General features: G+C 47.6%; 3 protein-coding genes across 6 annotated transcripts; 2 read left to right on the forward strand and 1 right to left on the reverse strand.

Moving 5' to 3' along the window:
- Positions 1-246: 246 nt before the first annotated feature.
- Positions 247-3,887, forward strand: GTPBP8 (GTP binding protein 8 (putative)). Of its 3 annotated transcripts, none has more exons than XM_041464028.1 (7): positions 247-572; positions 888-986; positions 1,463-1,593; positions 1,940-2,039; positions 2,450-2,568; positions 3,012-3,135; positions 3,738-3,887. In XM_041464028.1, exons 1-6 carry the CDS (start codon positions 279-281, stop codon positions 3,094-3,096), a joined length of 828 nt encoding a protein of 275 aa, XP_041319962.1. In that variant the 5' UTR covers positions 247-278; the 3' UTR covers positions 3,097-3,135; positions 3,738-3,887. The 3 variants fall into 3 exon arrangements, with proteins under 3 accessions (XP_041319962.1, XP_041319963.1, XP_041319964.1); XM_041464029.1 differs by having other exon boundaries at positions 3,741-3,887; XM_041464030.1 differs by having other exon boundaries at positions 3,840-3,887.
- Positions 3,888-6,409: 2,522 nt separating this feature from the next.
- Positions 6,410-8,729, forward strand: TAF13 (TATA-box binding protein associated factor 13). Its single transcript, XM_041463753.1, has 4 exons — positions 6,410-6,471; positions 6,595-6,673; positions 7,162-7,259; positions 8,092-8,729. Exons 1-4 carry the CDS (start codon positions 6,445-6,447, stop codon positions 8,260-8,262), a joined length of 375 nt encoding a protein of 124 aa, XP_041319687.1. The 5' UTR covers positions 6,410-6,444; the 3' UTR covers positions 8,263-8,729.
- Positions 8,730-9,208: 479 nt separating this feature from the next.
- NEPRO (nucleolus and neural progenitor protein) lies at positions 9,209-15,912 on the reverse strand. Of its 2 annotated transcripts, none has more exons than XM_041463750.1 (9): positions 15,586-15,912; positions 14,982-15,136; positions 14,165-14,241; positions 13,926-14,057; positions 13,501-13,578; positions 12,287-12,648; positions 11,559-11,620; positions 10,216-10,466; positions 9,209-9,758 (listed from the first exon to the last, which is right to left on the reverse strand). In XM_041463750.1, the coding sequence occupies exons 1-9, from the start codon at positions 15,779-15,781 to the stop codon at positions 9,362-9,364; spliced, it is 1,710 nt and encodes a 569-aa protein (XP_041319684.1). In that variant the 5' UTR covers positions 15,782-15,912; the 3' UTR covers positions 9,209-9,361. The 2 variants fall into 2 exon arrangements, with proteins under 2 accessions (XP_041319684.1, XP_041319685.1); XM_041463751.1 differs by lacking the exon at positions 15,586-15,912 and adding an exon at positions 15,286-15,465.
- Between the last annotated feature and the right edge of the window lie 22 nt (positions 15,913-15,934).

Genomic DNA, 15,934 nt, shown 5'->3' on the forward strand with positions numbered 1-15,934 from the left:
TTTGGAGATGGAGCTGTGCAGGCCCAGCATGATGATCCTTGTGTGTCCCTTCCAACTCAGCATATTCTGTGATTCTACAAACAGCCGAGCCTGGGCAGCACCTGCGGCTCTCGGGGGGGCCTGCGGGCAGCGAGCGCACCCGCCGTACAGAGCCCGGCCAGCCGCCGGCTGGATGCGGGCAGCCGCGGCACCGCCCCGCTGTCCCGCCCCGCTGTCCCGCCCCGCTGTCCCGCCCGCCGCCTTCCGGGGCCGGCCGGCTTCTGCCCGCCGCCGCTGCGATGCTGCTGCTGCGGCCGGGTGGTGCTGCGGGCCGGGCCTCGCTGCCGCTGGCCGCCCTGTCGCACGTGCTGCGGCTGGAGCGGAGCCGCCGCACCGCGATCGTGTTCCCGCTGCAGAAGCTGGAGCGGTACCTGGCGCCCGGCACGGACACGGCGCCGTTCCGCCTCTTCCAGCCCGGGCTGGCCGCCCTGCAGCGCGCCGAGGCGCTCTTCAGGTCCGACCGCGGCCACCCCATCGACTACGTGAGCTCCGCCGTGCGCATGGACCATGCCCCGCCGCCGGCCCTGCCCGAGGTCAGGCGAGCGCTGCCCCCGCGCTCCTCGGCCGGGACCGTGCCGGGGCAGCGCCTTCCCCCCTCCCGGGCCACCCCGGACTGGGCTCAGCTGCGCCAGTAAAGGAGTGGTGGAGTGGTGGTGCAGCTCTGTCAGAGCGCTGCGCAATATGTGGGGCACTTGCTGCTTTTTAACATACTGTTTATTTGTTGTTGTTGTTGTTAGCCATTGTGCAGCTCGGCAGCCTGACATGCTCCTGGCTGAGAAGTGACCAGGACGGGCTGCAGCGAGAGGTGGGCAGGTGTAGATGTGCCTTCTCTGTCTCTTCCCCTGCAGGTGTGCTTCATCGGCCGAAGCAATGTGGGGAAATCATCTTTAATCCGGGCCTTGTTTTCACTGGCTCCAGAAGTGGAAGTTAGAGTGTCAAAAACTCCAGTGAGTGACGTTTTTAACTTCCCTCCCTTTGGGTCATAAGCTGGTACCAGTCCAGAGGATAGGGCTGAGAAGGGTGGGAGGGAACAAGCTCTTGAGTAGCCTGAAATGACAGAAAGTGCCAGCTCTGGTAGCCATCCTCGTGGCTGGCACTGGCCTTGCTCTAGCCCAGCAAGAGGCAGAAGGAGCCCAGCTTAGTTCTTCAGGCAGATGAAGGAGCTGCACAACCTGAGCTGGTCTGCTCTAAAGGCCTTTGAGAAGAACCAAGCTTAGAGACCCATTAAGGTATTTTTAGTCCATTTCATGATTAGAGCCATGTAGGATTGCTACACAGGTAGGAGACTGGGCAGTTTAAAGCGTTCGGGGGGGGCAGGGGTCTGGTATAGAGATATTTTGCAGAGCACATCCTAGTTCACTGCTTAAAGCAGTTTTTTTAGAAACCACCCCTGTGCTTCATCTTGCCTCAATCCTCTCTTCAGGGCCACACCAAAAAAATGAATTTCTTCAAAGTAGGGAAGTACTTTACTCTGGTGGATATGCCAGGATACGGCTATCGTGCCCCGCAGGACTTTGTTGAGATGGTGGAGGCCTATCTGCAGGAACGGCGCAAGTAAGGGACTTACCTGTACCTCAGCACATGGAAAGCCAGAGAGACACCCCTATACAGCATCATGTTATGAAGGGAGAAAATGCAGAGGGGTAGCTGCTTCCATCCATTAGTTCTGACATCATTTCCCTGGAAGCTTCTGCAATGTCACTCATTCATGCTCTGACAGGTTAAAACAGCAGGAAAGATTGAGGTGCTGCTCCATGCTGACTCTCAGTTTCCATGCATGGCTTTTCTTGGCTCTTGCTATCCCCAGATCCCATGTTACTTGTTTTTGCTTATGAATTTGGAAGTAGCAGAGCAGGTATGAAATAATGGTGACAATTACTGTTGCTTGTATTTCTGGCAGCTTGAAGAGGACTTTTCTATTAGTTGATGGTGTAGTTGGACTCCAGAAAACAGATCATATTGCAGTAGAGATGCTGGAAGAGTTTGGGATTCCTTATGTGGTAAATAGTGCTTCATTCTTGGGTCAGTTATAAGGTACAGGTAATCTAGAAAGGTGTGTACCTCCATCTGAGCTTATGCAAGTTGACCTACTGAAGCAGTAACCCTTTATTGCTAACAAAATAGGTTTATGATGTGTTGAGGGAGACAAATGGGATTTAAGAGGGTTTTTGTGTGGTTTATTAAATAGATTTTTTTTTTTTTCAGTGCTCAGCTTGAGCAGCTTGAAAAGGCACACTCCTTATGCAGGCCATAGTTTTGGTGAACTGCGTTAGACTATTTTTTCCCATAGATATGACCAGAGCTTTCAGATTGCTTTGTAAGATGGTCTAGGACTCTTACAGATGTTCCAGCTTAACAGCAAAATAATCTTACTTTCTTCTCTGAATCCTCCCTTTCTGGATCCATGCAGATGGTGTTAACAAAAATTGACCGAGCTTCCAAGGGATTATTGTTAAAGAATGTACTGAAGATCCAGGAGTTTGTAAAGGAGAGCACTCAGGGATGCTTTCCTCAGCTGTTCCTGGTCAGGTAAAGCTCCTCTCCACTGCTGCTGTTGCCTTTCTGGTGATGAGCTCAGTAGGGCAAGATACCTAACAAAAGTCTGTCTGCTCTAGAGGCAGCACCTCTCTGTGCCCCAAGGATAGAGGGTGGGCTGCTGATGGGGAAATGTCCCTTCCGTTCTTTCCCCCTTCTCTGCAAGTGAGTGAAGTTTGTTTCCAAGTGTGCTTCTTCCTTTGGTCTTTCTCAAAGCAAGGCAGCAATTCCTGTGCTGCATGGTAGCAGGCTTTCCCATTTTATTTGGAGTCCTGGTAACAGTAAGAGCTGCAATTGTTGGATTACATAGCCAAAGTGCAGGCTTTTCCCAGTGTGTACTCTGAGACGTGTAACTGAGCACAGCCAGTGGCTCTTTGCCTTTATTACTCCAAGACACATCAATATGTGGCATAACATCTATGCCTCTGTTTCCACAGTTCTGTGGAGTTCTCGGGGGTTCACTTGCTCAGGTGTTTCATAGCCCATGTTACAGGAAACCTGCCCACTGCAGAGGCCAGCTGAAAAGACCTGCCAATCTGCTTGGCTCATCAGGAACAAAAGGTACCAAAACCAGAGGTCTGGGGTTTTTGTTGCAAATAACCTAAGTTACTATATGGTATTTTTGAATAAATTAGTATTTATAAAGCTAAATTTTTTTCTTTATTAGGTTCATCAGTTCAGGAAGTTTGCAGTGTGAGTTAATCCAGGTTATTATAAAACTGTTTCATAAAACCTACATGATTGTGATAAGGAGAAAAAAAGTAGGTAGCCTCCATAAAGAAGGGAAGTTTTAATACAAATACAGCATTCCCTACACTGAAATGTTCAAAAATCTACTACTCCATGCCTAACCTCTGCTATATTTAGGAATTAGAGACAGTCTAGTAATATCATTACTAAAGAGGCATTTAATCTAGGAAAGAAAAACTACAGCCCTAACATTAAGCAAACTCTATTGCCCAGTTGAACTGTATGATACATGGAGATTTACTTCTCTCATCTGGGGTTAGGGTTAGGATAGCAGGGGCCAAAAACTACCTCCTGTGCAACCTACCTGTTCTAAGGCCATGCAGACTGGAAATAGCCAGCCTGTTATCTGTGAAGGTGTGTTTGATGTCTTACATATTTTACTTTTGTAACTCTTTTCTGTGTCCTGTGTTCAGTAGGTGTAGCAGGATAGCGTGCCTTGCTTGCAGACATTGAGTTGTCCCTGTTCCACAAGGATGAAGGAAAGAACACATCTTTTATGGGATCTGCTTTTCCAGGAGTGTTGGCTTGAAACAGAGTGGAATAAAAGACTGACATCTAGAGGAGCCCTGTCCTGCACACTGTCATGAGTCAGTGCTGCATCTGCCTTCTGTTTTGAGATCCAGCATGAATTTCTGCAGCTCTACGTGGATGAATTGCCAGATCTGAGGCACACCATCCGTGATCTGTATCGGCTCTACCCTGGCAGCTGAAGCACAACACTGATGTGTCCTGTACGCTTTAGGGGAATTGCTTCCCACAGCAGCTGTGTCTGTCTAAGAGCACTTGAAACTGTCCAGTTACAAGGCAGAACTGGACAAAAGGACACCCATCAATAGCAGACCTCATACAGGAGAACTTAGTCTAAAGCTATGAAGTGCCTGTGTCAAATCCTGGCACTCAATCTTTGCCATGTCTTAACATGGCCAGATGTGGTTATGCAGTTATCAGTTACTTCCATCAAGTGTTTAAACCTCCAGAAAGGAAAGTTCTTTTCTAAACCACTCTGACAGGACTAGAAATATCACTTTCTTTCACTATGCAATTTCTTGTACCACACTAGACATGTATGCTGTTTTCAGCATACATGTAAGACGAGCATGTGAGGAATGCGGTAAATGTGGCTTTCCAGCTTCTGCACCTTAGTGATCAACTGTAATTCTGTTAATATTTTGTCTCTAATTCCAAAATGCTGCAGGGCAAACCAGCCCAAGGGATGCATGATGCCAGAAATACAGTATGAGCTATACAGATGGAACAGGTGAAAGTGAATGCTTCAGGAAGGGCCTTTTTGTACTATCTTGAAACCAGGATCTTCCAAAAACATCAATCTCATCAAGGCTGTAATTTTCAAGGCCTCAGCCTTGACTCAAGAGCCTCAGAAAATAACCCTGAATATGTAAAAAAGTACTGGTTCTGGTTTTAGTCCCTCCTCAGAACAAAACCCCTTACATTTCATTACAACTCCTTACAGTGCTAGAAAGTCTTTTACTAACCATGTAAATACATTAAATATGTGCAGTTAATCCATTTGTACAAACAAATTGGATGTGTGTGCATGGAACATTAGGTACCATCTTCTCCAGAAGAACCAGTTTTACCTCTGGACACATCTTGGTTTTATTCACAAGTGCTTCAGATACTGGAGTAACTCCTGCATTTTGCTCAGTCATTTGCAGGAGCGAATACTATGGTTTCATTCTTGAGTGTGACAGTACCCATGTGACAAAACAGTAAATAAAATCAAGTCCTCTCCCTAAACAGTAAAACTTGCATTTAATTGCCTTTGTGGAAACAGGCTTTGGGAAAGCAGGTGTCTTGACACACTATTGGACTTTTTTTTTTGCCAGGTTCTTAAAGAACCAGTTGAATTGTAGAGTGAGGAGCTGCACTTTCTCAGGCCGGAGACACAAAAGATCTCCCTTTCCCCTTCACTGATGAGTGTTGGGTGGGCCTGGCAGCATACTGATACAGTAGAGCTCATTTCCATTTAAATTCAAATGTCTTTAGTTGTTTGCAGTGCATAAGCTTCACTTAAGTGGTAAAGCTTTGCCTGTTCTACAGCTGTTATTTACAGAAATGGTGTTGAGTATTAGCTACCACGGAAAAGGATTTCACATTGTGCATCTTCCCTGGTCTTTCAGCAGTACGTTCTCCACTTTCTTCCTCTACTCTGTCTTGTGTCTGGTCTGGTCTGTCACCATAACCCTGACACTGCAAAGGCAGTATTTTTGCAAGTGTCCCAAATTGGAACATTGCAGTCTGGACAGGTGCACTAGTAGGTCAGTAAATACTGGTTAAACAATTGAGCTCAGAGCACAGAAGCCAGTGGGTCATACTCTAGTCGCATGGCAGGTGCAAATGAACACAGCAAGGACGCATTCTGGAATGTGTCCGGTTTAACATCTTTATGAGTAATCTGGAGGAGGTGCGTTGCTATCAAATGTGCCTAGGGCACCAAACGGGGGGGAACAGTGGACATGCTCAAGGGCAGGGCTGGAGCAAAGGGGCTGACAGCAACTCTATGAAATACTGTAGGACTGGAGCACCTCCCCTACAGAGACAAGCTGAGAGAGTCAGGTGCTGTCCAGAAGGTGGAAACCTCACAGCAACCTTCCCGTGTGGGAAGGAAGCCTAAAGAGAAGCCAGACAGGGCCCATGAGAAACTGTAGTGACAGGACAAGGGGGAATGGGTACAAAGTGAAAGAGGGGATTTACCTTGGGCAACCTGGTCTCGTGGGAGGGGTCCGCGTCCACGGCAGGGGAGTTGGGGTTAGATGATCGCTAAGGGCATTTATTCCAACTCTTTTACATTCTATGATTCTGTGTACATGGGCAAGTGTGCCTCGCTGAAGGGAAGGAAAAGCCCCTGCCAACCGAACAAACCGGCTGTGAAAAGCCACGCTTTCTGACCTCGTGGCTGACCCTCTTTCGAGCAGGGGGGGTTAACAGACACCTCCCGAGCTCACTTTCAAACCACGCTATCCCGATCTGTCAATCCAACAATGAATGTCATACCCAGGTTTGGCGAGGCTCACGACACCTACGCCGCAATACCACGGCGCTGCCCTCCGCACAGGCAGGCCCGGCAGCGCCCAAGCTGTTCCGGGCCGCCGGGCAGCCATGGCGGATGAGGAGGAGGACGTGCCGGTGAGTGCGGAGGGGCTGCCCTTCCCGGGAATGCACAACCCGGCCACCGACGGGGGAGTGGCGGGAAGGGGCCGGGGCCAGACGGGCGCTGACCGTGGCCTCCCCTCCGCTGTGCCCGTGTAGTTCGAAGAGGACGCGGAGGACGCCGGCGGGGGCCTGGACGGCGGGCAGGGCAGGAGGAAGCGGCTGTTCTCCAAAGAGCGTAAGTCGGGCCGGGCCACAGAGCCCTGCCCAGCGCGACCGGGCCACTCAGCTGAAACCCCGAGCTGGCAGCTATGGGGTCCCAAAACTCACTTCTCCTTAGCAAAAGAGCGGCTTTCACAATGTGCCTTGGCAGCAATTGCAGAAATCTGCCATGTAGACCCCCCTCAAAAATACTGCTAGCGCATTCTCTGGACCTAGCTGTGCCCAAAGTCAGCTGCGCTGTCACTATGCAGAGCTTTGCAGCCTAAATGAATATTCAGAGAGCCTGTCCTCAGACATGCTCTGCTGTATGTACAGCTCCTGTCCCTACAGGAGGGCTTTTGTTGGCTTCTGTTTATTTCCTCTATGTTTCCTCAAGATTTGTCTTGACATCCTGACAGATGAGAGTGCCATCCTGGTGCTGGAACGTGCAGGCTGGTGAGCTCTAACTAGATGCGTGCAGCACTGAATGGATGAAAGCCTCACGCTGAGTGTTTCTTTGTGCAGTAAGGTGCATGATGTATGGATTCGGAGACGACCAGAACCCTTACACAGAATCAGTGGACATTCTTGAGGACCTGGTAATAGAGTTTATCACTGAAATGGTAAGTCAGCTCTAGATGGCATGGTCAAACATCCTCACCAGAACTTTAGCTTTTTGAAGGTTAATATCTCTGACTCAAATAATGCATTATCCCAGGCCCCAAAATCATGGCATTAGTAGGAGAAACATAATCTTGGATTTTGTTTTCTCAAGATTAAAGCAAAATTTATGCACCTTGCTCCATGTGGATTTAGAACACTGAAGTCTTTAAGGAGCAGTTAGATCAGTATTGCAGGAGGGGAAATACCCACCTGACTTTGGGGTTCACAGTGGCATCACTGTGGTATGTGCAGCTGACAGAAAATGTGGCTCAGATTTGAAAGTCTCAACTTTTTGTTTGCTCAGTGTCTGTACATGGATGGGAGCTTAGCTCTGCCCTACAAAAGGAATGCATTCTTGGGCCTGAGGCCATTTCTCTTTCAGACCTGGATACCATTTCTAAGTATCCAAACATTCTCCTTTCTTTTGAAATGCTGGTCTTTCCTATCCTTATCAAAATGCCCTACAGTGTCCTCTGATACAGTTACCTCACACTGCTTCCAAATTGTGCCTAATCTTCAGCCATTCTGCAGGCTGGGTGTGCTATGTGTAATCTGGCCTTTGTTCTGATACCATTATGTGATGTATATGTAGTGGTTATGTTCACGGTGTAAGTGACAGCAGAGTAAGTCCATGGCTTACTGGGAAGTTCTCTTGTGACTAGGATGATGGTGGCCAGAACCTGCAATCACTTATTTTTTATTACAAAATGACAGGAACTAGAGTGGAATTGAGACCTTAAAAAAGCACCATGGCAAAGGGATGCTGCTGACTTTTTTTTCCCCCTCTAACAGACACACAAAGCCATGTCCATCGGGCGGCAGGGTCGGGTGCAGGTTGAGGACATTGTCTTTCTAATACGCAAGGACCCCCGGAAGTTTGCCAGAGTTAAAGACCTCCTAACCATGAATGAAGAACTGAAACGAGCCAGAAAGGCCTTTGATGAAGCAAACTATGGGTCTTGATTTTGTGCACAAGCTGCACTGGGGCATTATTTGGGCACCTACTGCCCCGTAAGAAGGAAGCTCATGTGTTGTTTGTAAGGGTTTTTTAGGATGGAGGTCACTGCTGGAATGTCTGCCCTCACTCCCTGCCTTTTCTGAGAAATATTCAAGCAGCTAAAACGTTACTTGATTGTATGTGGTATACTTAGGTATTTTTATACCATTTGATGAAATGAGAAAAAGAGCTCTAAAAATTCCTGCAATGGCAGGAGTCTGTTTCAAGTAGGCCTGTGTTGCATCAGATGGCTCAAGGGCTGATGATTCATGATTCTCTAAAATTGTTTTAGTTGTCACTGGGTATTCCTGTGACAGGAAACCCTGAAAATGGATCTTGGTTATCTGTATGAAGACTTCAAGCCCAAACTACTATCAAAGTTGTGCTCTTTGCTCTGTATATGCTTCTTGAATAAAACACAAGTTTGTGCCCACGTTTCATAACTAAATGTACATTGATCAGTTCATGCAAGGTGGGTAATACAGGCCACACCTGTGCTTTTCCCTACTTCTGGAACAGCTACAGGAAGGTAGGTTCAGTTAACTCCTCATTTCAGAACAAGCGTAACAAATGCTGAAACAGCAATAATACTGCACATCAAGGCTGTCCCCTCTACAAGCAGCACGGAAGGAAGAGTGTAAGGCTTTGAAAGGTGTTGGCAAGTCTTTTGTCCAAAGCAGCAGTGAGTGATCAGCTGCAGCCTTTCTGCCATGGATGGGAACTGTTTGCACTGTGGCTTTGACAGCAGCATTTAACATGTGGTCAGGAAATAGAGAGGGGACACTGAGAAAGGGTAACAAAGTCACTGTTCTTGGACAAAGGTAGGTAAAAGGATGGCGACTATTCAGTTATTTGAAACACCCTTAACAATGTAAAAATCAGCAATTTAAAAAAAGCTGGTTTACAAAAACGTAATAAAATGGTTGTTATTTTCTTAACAGAATTCATGATGTGAATTACTGAGACACCATTAGGGTTCAGAGGGGTTTACTTAAAAAAAAAAAAGCAAACAAACCCCAAAAAAACTAGAATGACTTTGACCCCTTTCCTCCTTCAAGTCCAGGATCAGACACCTATTGCTGCAAAAATAGAATCAATATCTGTGTTCTCAGCAGCTTCTTTCCCCACAGGGCCGGGGCTTCCTTCCAGCAGCAGCCGCTTAGGGGTCCCTGTTGTGCTTAGTCTGACACGTCCTGTATCAATGCTGGAATGTTCTTCCTGACTCGGAGACCCATCTTGGTAAGCTGGGAGGATGCGTGATGCACTGTTCCCACAGACCCCAAAAAGCTCAGGAGGCTTTTGCCCACCAGTCTTTGGGGCTGTCTTCGAGAGTGCAGATGATCTGATCCTCCTTTGGCAGAACCGTGCCCGGAGGTGCTGCCTTGGCCAGCGTGCGTGTTGTGACCCACACAGGAGGAATTTACAGACAGATGTTTTGACACAGCGCAGCTTTTTCTTCAAGCTTAAAGGGAGCAAAGTGTACAAAACAGAACTTTATCAGCTACTCAAGTGTCACTTCATTTGGAGTTTGGAGAAATTTCATTATTATGTCTCTATCATTTTCCTTGTCATACCAAGGAAACAGAACAGCACCTTGTACAACAGTAGCCAAAGCAGCCTGAATAAACACAACACTTGCCTCATACATTTGTTACCATAAAACATGCAGATAATTTAAGTTGCATTTTCATCCTCCCTCCTAAGTACTGTACATTTGTTAGCCTTTTAAATACTTTTTAAATCACAAGTGACTGAAGCTAAACAGAATGCTCATGGTCAGAGCACCCAGTAACCTGAACTAGTGATCGTGAGTTTTGAAAGAATGGCTTAGACCACAGTGTTTCACTATACTATAGCAAAATACCTAATATTAAAATACCAATGTTAGACTCAGAAATCCCACACCCATGCAAAACTACCTGCATCCTTGAGTTTCCACATGGTGTAATCGGTTGCTTTTCAACAACTTGTTACGCAGAAAATAAGTTTCTGATTTGAATTTGTTGGTTTTGCACCACAGAATAGCTTTTCTGAGTGCCTCTGACAGCTCCCCAAATGATGCAGCTGTTTGGACCATCTGTACAAGAGATCCAGTCTGCTGTGATTTTGCTAGCTGAGACGAAAGTGGTGATGACTTTGCTTTAAAAGGTGTTGATGCAATGCTTAGACCCTGAAACAAACAGTAACAGAAATAATGTTTTAAAAAGATGATGTGTCTGATCCTTTCTGCTGGAAGGGAGCAGAACACAGGGACTTTTGTGAGAACATTCCTTATTTTCTAAGGAGAAAAGGGAAGAGCAGTCTTGTTTTGTGGAATACAAAAAGAAGAGGCAGATACTTAGAATTTGTATTCCTGTCTACTGCTGACGTGGTCTCTGGTCATTTCACTTGGCAAACCCAACAAATGCCGAAATTCCTAATCAGAAATAAGTAGTCACTGATTTTCTGTGCAAAGCTTCCACACTAACTGTTGGAACCCAGGACACCCCTCTGGGTGACCTAGATGGCTTGAGCCCCTGGCAGGGGGCTGATGAGCCCTGGCAGAAGGCCAAAAACACTTGAGGATTCGATCTTAGCCCCTGGGAGAAATTACCAACCTTGTATGAAGAGTCGCAGGTCACAAAAGTCTAGGTAGCATAGTAGTAGTAAGCACAGGGTGAAGGGAAAATTTTGGAACCATGTATAGGGGGGGTTTAGAACCTTGTACAGGGGGGTTTGGGATTCTGTACATGGGGGTCAGGGGGTCAAAGATGGAGGGATTTGGGCGTGCTCTGTCCTTCTTCTCCCTGGCATCCGTGTTCAGGATGACGTTGGCACTCAGAGATTGGTTTAGAGTAGAAAGTCACTGTCTAACATAGGTGATAGATATTGGAAAGTAACTGTAAACATAGTATACGTAGTTTTTGGTATAAAAGATAGCACCAGCCTGGGAGGCGAGTAGTGTGCCTCGAACCGACCTGCCAGACAGGCCTGTGGCGGGCCGGAGAAAAAACATCTCAGATAAGCAACAATAAACGACCTTGAGAACCACAAACTAAGAACTCCGACCATCGGGCTGGCTCGGGGTCATCCCGATGATAGGGAACCCGAGAACTAACCTGAGTTGCTAGACAAGCAAAAATAAGGCAGGAAAAGGGGACATTTTCAATCAGAAATATTGTGTTTCAAGTGTTAAGAGTCTTTAAAATACCAAAAAACCCAAAACTATTGTGTAAAAAAACCCAAACCACCAACCTAACATATAAAACAATACCAATCAAACCTTTTGTGTGGGATGTCTGGATGGCCTGAGCAGGCTCTTCACATCAAACCCTGAGTGCTTCCCTACAGACAGAGAAGAAAGTTCCATTACAACACTGAGGTAGTTTTATTTCTTTGCACAGAGATGCCACAGAGCTCTCAGCAGGCTCACACCTGTACTCAACATTTCCAGGCAAACTCAAGGGGACTACACTCGTGCATTGCAGCTGGCAAGGAATGAAGAGCATGCAGAGGTTTACAGATGGCTCCAAAGGAGAACTTAATGGATAAAAAGCTTCACACAAACACATAGATGGCTGCAGTCACTGGCCATAGCCCTGACTGCAGAGGAAGATTTGGGCACAGTTCAGAACCAGCAAGCACAGAATACCTGCATCCTGTACATACAGCCTTACCTACTCTTGTATGGACTACAGACAGTGCCCATAGCTTCTTAGCTATGCAAAAGCAGGAAAGTACAAATAACTGTTTTCAGGACCTGTATACTGCATTCATTACCTGCTTCTCTCAAGGCTGTATCATGTTTAAAAGACACACCCCCCAAAAATCACGATACCAACATTATCCACAGCTTTATAAAGGCAAGGGCACATGCAGCATTCTCTTCCAAGGACAGGGAGTTTGTACAAGAACCACACTGTGGGTAGTAGAAGTGCTTGGCCCTATTGGACACAAGTTGCAGTCGGTCTCTGAGATGTCAGAAACCATTACACTGGCATAAAGCTTTACCTCTCCTGGTTGTGGGTGCCACAACTGCCTCTCCAATGTCCACAGAGCACAGGATGCTACGGTTTTTCACAGCACTTGCACAGGTCTCAGATTTTTTCTTTTTCCCAACCTTTGATACTGCCTCTGGCAATGCTGAGAAGAACTTCTTCATCCAGCTGGTAGATTTTTTTGTTGTAAGCATTTTAGCATTTTGTTTCTTTGCCTCAGAAGATACGTTAACTCCAAGGAAGTCACAGATATCAGAGGGGAAGGTAAACCCCTTGATATAAGGGGTCTGTTGGGTCTCAGATACCAGATGAAGCATTGTTGACAAGGCACTGTACAAGGATATGAGGGTCTGCAATACACACCTGTACTGAATCCTGTAGACAGAGGACAAAAAGGAATGGAGTCTTCTCTAGCAAAACATGATGCTCACTGAACAACTGCCTTCAGCTCAACAGTCCTTTCCCTGTTTCCCTTCAGTACAAATTTACCTTTTTACACTCTATCACCCTGCTTTCCTTAAGTCTGAGCTTTAAGGAACTGTTCCAGATCAGAATGCAGGAGTGTCTTGAAAATTCCTGATCAGTAGCCCCTCCACTTCCATAGAGTTTTGCTGAGTGCCACACTTGGGATCCATCAGGTTCTTGGGTCACATCCAAGATGCCATGAGGTCTTCCCACAAAAGCACCCTGCACCAACTCAGGCCTGATGTCACACAATTGCCTGCTCTACATTTCCTGGCGTTAGAAGATGCCTTGTGCCACAGGAAGTTATTCTAACAATGTTGTTACTCCTTCAGCTACAGACAGCAGTTATTCTCCCAGACTGAGAGAAACCAGAACAACCGATTTCCCAAGAAAACTCAACAGTATAATAGAACATGTTTAACCCAGCCTTTCCATTTCAGCATGAGGCAGGACTTACTCCTTGCTGCACAGAGTACCAGGTGTTTGTGGCAGGCTGACACTAACACTGATTTCATTAGAGGTACAGCCAGTTTATTAAGATCCAAGAACAAAGCCTTCCATAAGAATATGTAAGAAGTCTCTCTCCACCTGTACAACTCTGCAGGTGCTAGAATCAAGTCCAAAGGCATGAAGGGACCTCCCTTCTCCTACTCCCAACCGAATAAAGCTCCCTTAGCAGCAAGGCCTAATTACAAGCCCTTCTCCCTGACAGGCACATCAAACAGACAGACACAAACAAGACAGACTTTTGAACACACAAACCAGAGCCGGCTTAGGAGCCCCGAAGCCACAGTATTCAGGAGTATGAATTCCTTCGAGCAGAGGTGTTTAATGGACAAGCTGAAGATTACAGCAGTTAAGGTTAAAAAAATAAACTGCACGTAATGAGACCTGCTGAAAACACCAACTAGAGGCAATCCTGGAATAATCTGGGAGATGAGTATCCAGACTTTGTTTGGATACTGTTCTGGCTCAAGGCCAGAACAGCTGCTAGCCAAACAGCCTGAGGTTCCTACATAATAACTTGAAAAGAAGGTTTCTGGCTATCAAAGAAACTTCAAGTTGCACGTGTGAATTGCACAGCTGAGTCCATCAGCAATACAGGGCCTACACAAAACCTCATTTTGGTCTCATGAAGTGCTACTGGTGAACTCTAACATAATGTTTTTGTAGTGAAAAAAGGATACAGAAAAGCTTTACAGCAACAATCCAGTAGGCGTAATAGGAGCTTGCAGCCTCCCAATACCTTCAAAGCCACAGTTTCCAGCATAGGCTGGCTGGGAACCAAGCACTCTGCGTCGACTTTGGATGCATTTTTCCTGTGTGGATACAAGGATGAAGAGCTGGTTATGATCTAACATCCTCTTCCTTTAGCTCTGCAGATTGAGTTAATGGATAGTACAAGATATGGGATCATAACACTTACTTGGGAATCAGTTCTACCAGAGTTTCCAGGCAACCCACCAGATTCATTTTCCACAGGCGCTTCAAACATTGCTCTACCTAGGAGAAAAGAAAACTCCTTTGACTGGTATTTTGAGAGACTGGTCTAAGAACTGTCACTATATTAAACTGTCACTACATTATCAGTTTAACACTGGAGGTTTGTGTGATGGGATGTTCTGGGACATTTGTGTATCTGCACTGTGATGAAACACATCCCTTCATCACTCTGCTGTAAATATAGAATTAAGTGAAGGACTGGAGTAGACCATGTTTAATTGGTGCTGCATGATTTCCCTGCTGTATACAAGGGCCTTTACTACTGGATGTCAAGAAGGAAAACACATAAACAAGTCAAGAAGATAAGCACCATTCCTACTCCATTTCAAAACAGTTATTTGAAACTGCTGACAATCCCTTTCTTGGAAAACTGTTATGATGTTCACTTTTCATCTTAAAACAGAAAGTATCTAATAAGTAGAATAGGATTATTATTCCTCCCATCATTACAATTATTTAAGAATGATGTCCCTGTATTATTCATGTATGCCAAGGTATGGAATTGTACCTATTTCAGGTCTCAGCATGAGTATGGGAGACCAGGGCAGGAAAACTGAAGTTGCGCTTGCTGCACAGAGCCAAGAAACCCACTGGGCTCAACCGTGAGAGGACAAAAATGCACCTGCTCACAAACTTTTTTTGCACGATGCTCCAGGAGCCAAGTGTTATTCGAAAGGCTTTTCGGGGAGCGGTGACTGGGGGCCGGGAGTACCCAGCTGCCAGGCGGGCTTGGTGCTCACCTGCTGCAGGGCCAGGTAGGGCCGGTGCCGGAGCAGCCTGCTGTGGTACGCGTAGAGCACGGCGCGCAGGACGCGTCCCTCGGCGGCCAGGCCCGGCCCCGACAGCCGCTTCCCGGCGACGTCGCACCGCCGCCGCAGCGCCGACAGCAAGCTCACTGCGGGCGAGACCGGGGCACCGCCTCAGCGCCGGCACCAGCGCCCGCCACGCTCCGGCCGCTCCTCCGGCTCCCACCGACCGACCACCCACCGCAAACACCCGGGAGCGGCTTCAAACACCCCCCAACCCTCGGCACCGCGCCGGGACCTGCGGGGTGCCGGGCCGCCAGCGGCACCGTGGCGCTGTTCGCGGGCCAGGGCACGTCCAGCCGGTTCCAAGGCTCGTCCCGCCCGTCCCACGCCGCCCTGGGCGCCGCCATCTTCCCGCTGCGCGCGGCGAGCTTCAACGTGGGCGGCACCATCCGGGCGGGCCGGCGGGGAGAGTCGCGGGCCGGACCAAGTCGCCCCGCGGGGGTGCGTCATGGCCCGGGGCCTGGCGCTGATGCACTGCATTCCCAAATGCTATAAGCGAGAAGGGAAATAACGATAAATTATGAGCGTTACTCACACTTTCTAAACCTCGCAGTTGTCCGCTGCGTGCCTCGGGAGCTGTGTGCAGCAGCAGCAGCGAGGCGGGGCAGGCGTGGGCCGGGGGTGACTCCGGCCCTGAGCCGTGCGGCTGTGCCTTCCTTCTCGTGCCACACACAGCCTGCCTTCAACGTGCCGAAAAAGCTGCGTGATCGCTGACACCAGGAGCAATTCATGTCCGGACTAGAGGATATAGTCTTAAGATGCACTGGGGAAGGTTCAGGTTAGACATTACGAAGAATTTATTCACAAAAGGGGTGATCAGACATTGGAACAGACTGCCCAGAGAGGTATTGGAGTCACCGTCCTTGGGGGTGTTTAAGGAAAGA

The sequence above is a fragment of the Pyrgilauda ruficollis genome, unplaced genomic scaffold, assembly GCF_017590135.1.
Source record: "Pyrgilauda ruficollis isolate IOZ18807 unplaced genomic scaffold, ASM1759013v1 scaffold17, whole genome shotgun sequence".
NCBI lineage: Eukaryota > Metazoa > Chordata > Aves > Passeriformes > Passeridae > Pyrgilauda > Pyrgilauda ruficollis.

Bases quoted from the DNA above. Each gene is read 5' to 3' on its own strand.
- GTPBP8 (XM_041464028.1), top strand. From the start codon at position 279: ATGCTGCTGCTGCGGCCGGGTGGTGCTGCGGGCCGGGCCTCGCTGCCG. The intron at 987-1,462 runs GTGAGTGACGTT...TCCTCTCTTCAG, and splicing joins TTAGAGTGTCAAAAACTCCA to GGCCACACCAAAAAAATGAA. The intron at 1,594-1,939 runs GTAAGGGACTTA...TATTTCTGGCAG, and splicing joins TATCTGCAGGAACGGCGCAA to CTTGAAGAGGACTTTTCTAT.
- TAF13 (XM_041463753.1), top strand. From the start codon at position 6,445: ATGGCGGATGAGGAGGAGGACGTGCCG. The intron at 6,472-6,594 runs GTGAGTGCGGAG...GTGCCCGTGTAG, and splicing joins ATGAGGAGGAGGACGTGCCG to TTCGAAGAGGACGCGGAGGA. The intron at 7,260-8,091 runs GTAAGTCAGCTC...CCCCTCTAACAG, and splicing joins TAGAGTTTATCACTGAAATG to ACACACAAAGCCATGTCCAT.
- NEPRO (XM_041463750.1), bottom strand. From the start codon at position 15,781: ATGAATTGCTCCTGGTGTCAGCGATCACGCAGCTTTTTCGGCACGTTG. The intron at 15,137-15,585 runs GTGAGTAACGCT...TCTCGCCCGCAG, and splicing joins AACTGCGAGGTTTAGAAAGT to TGAGCTTGCTGTCGGCGCTG. The intron at 13,579-13,925 runs GTATCCTTTTTT...TGTAATCTTCAG, and splicing joins TGTTGCTGTAAAGCTTTTCT to CTTGTCCATTAAACACCTCT.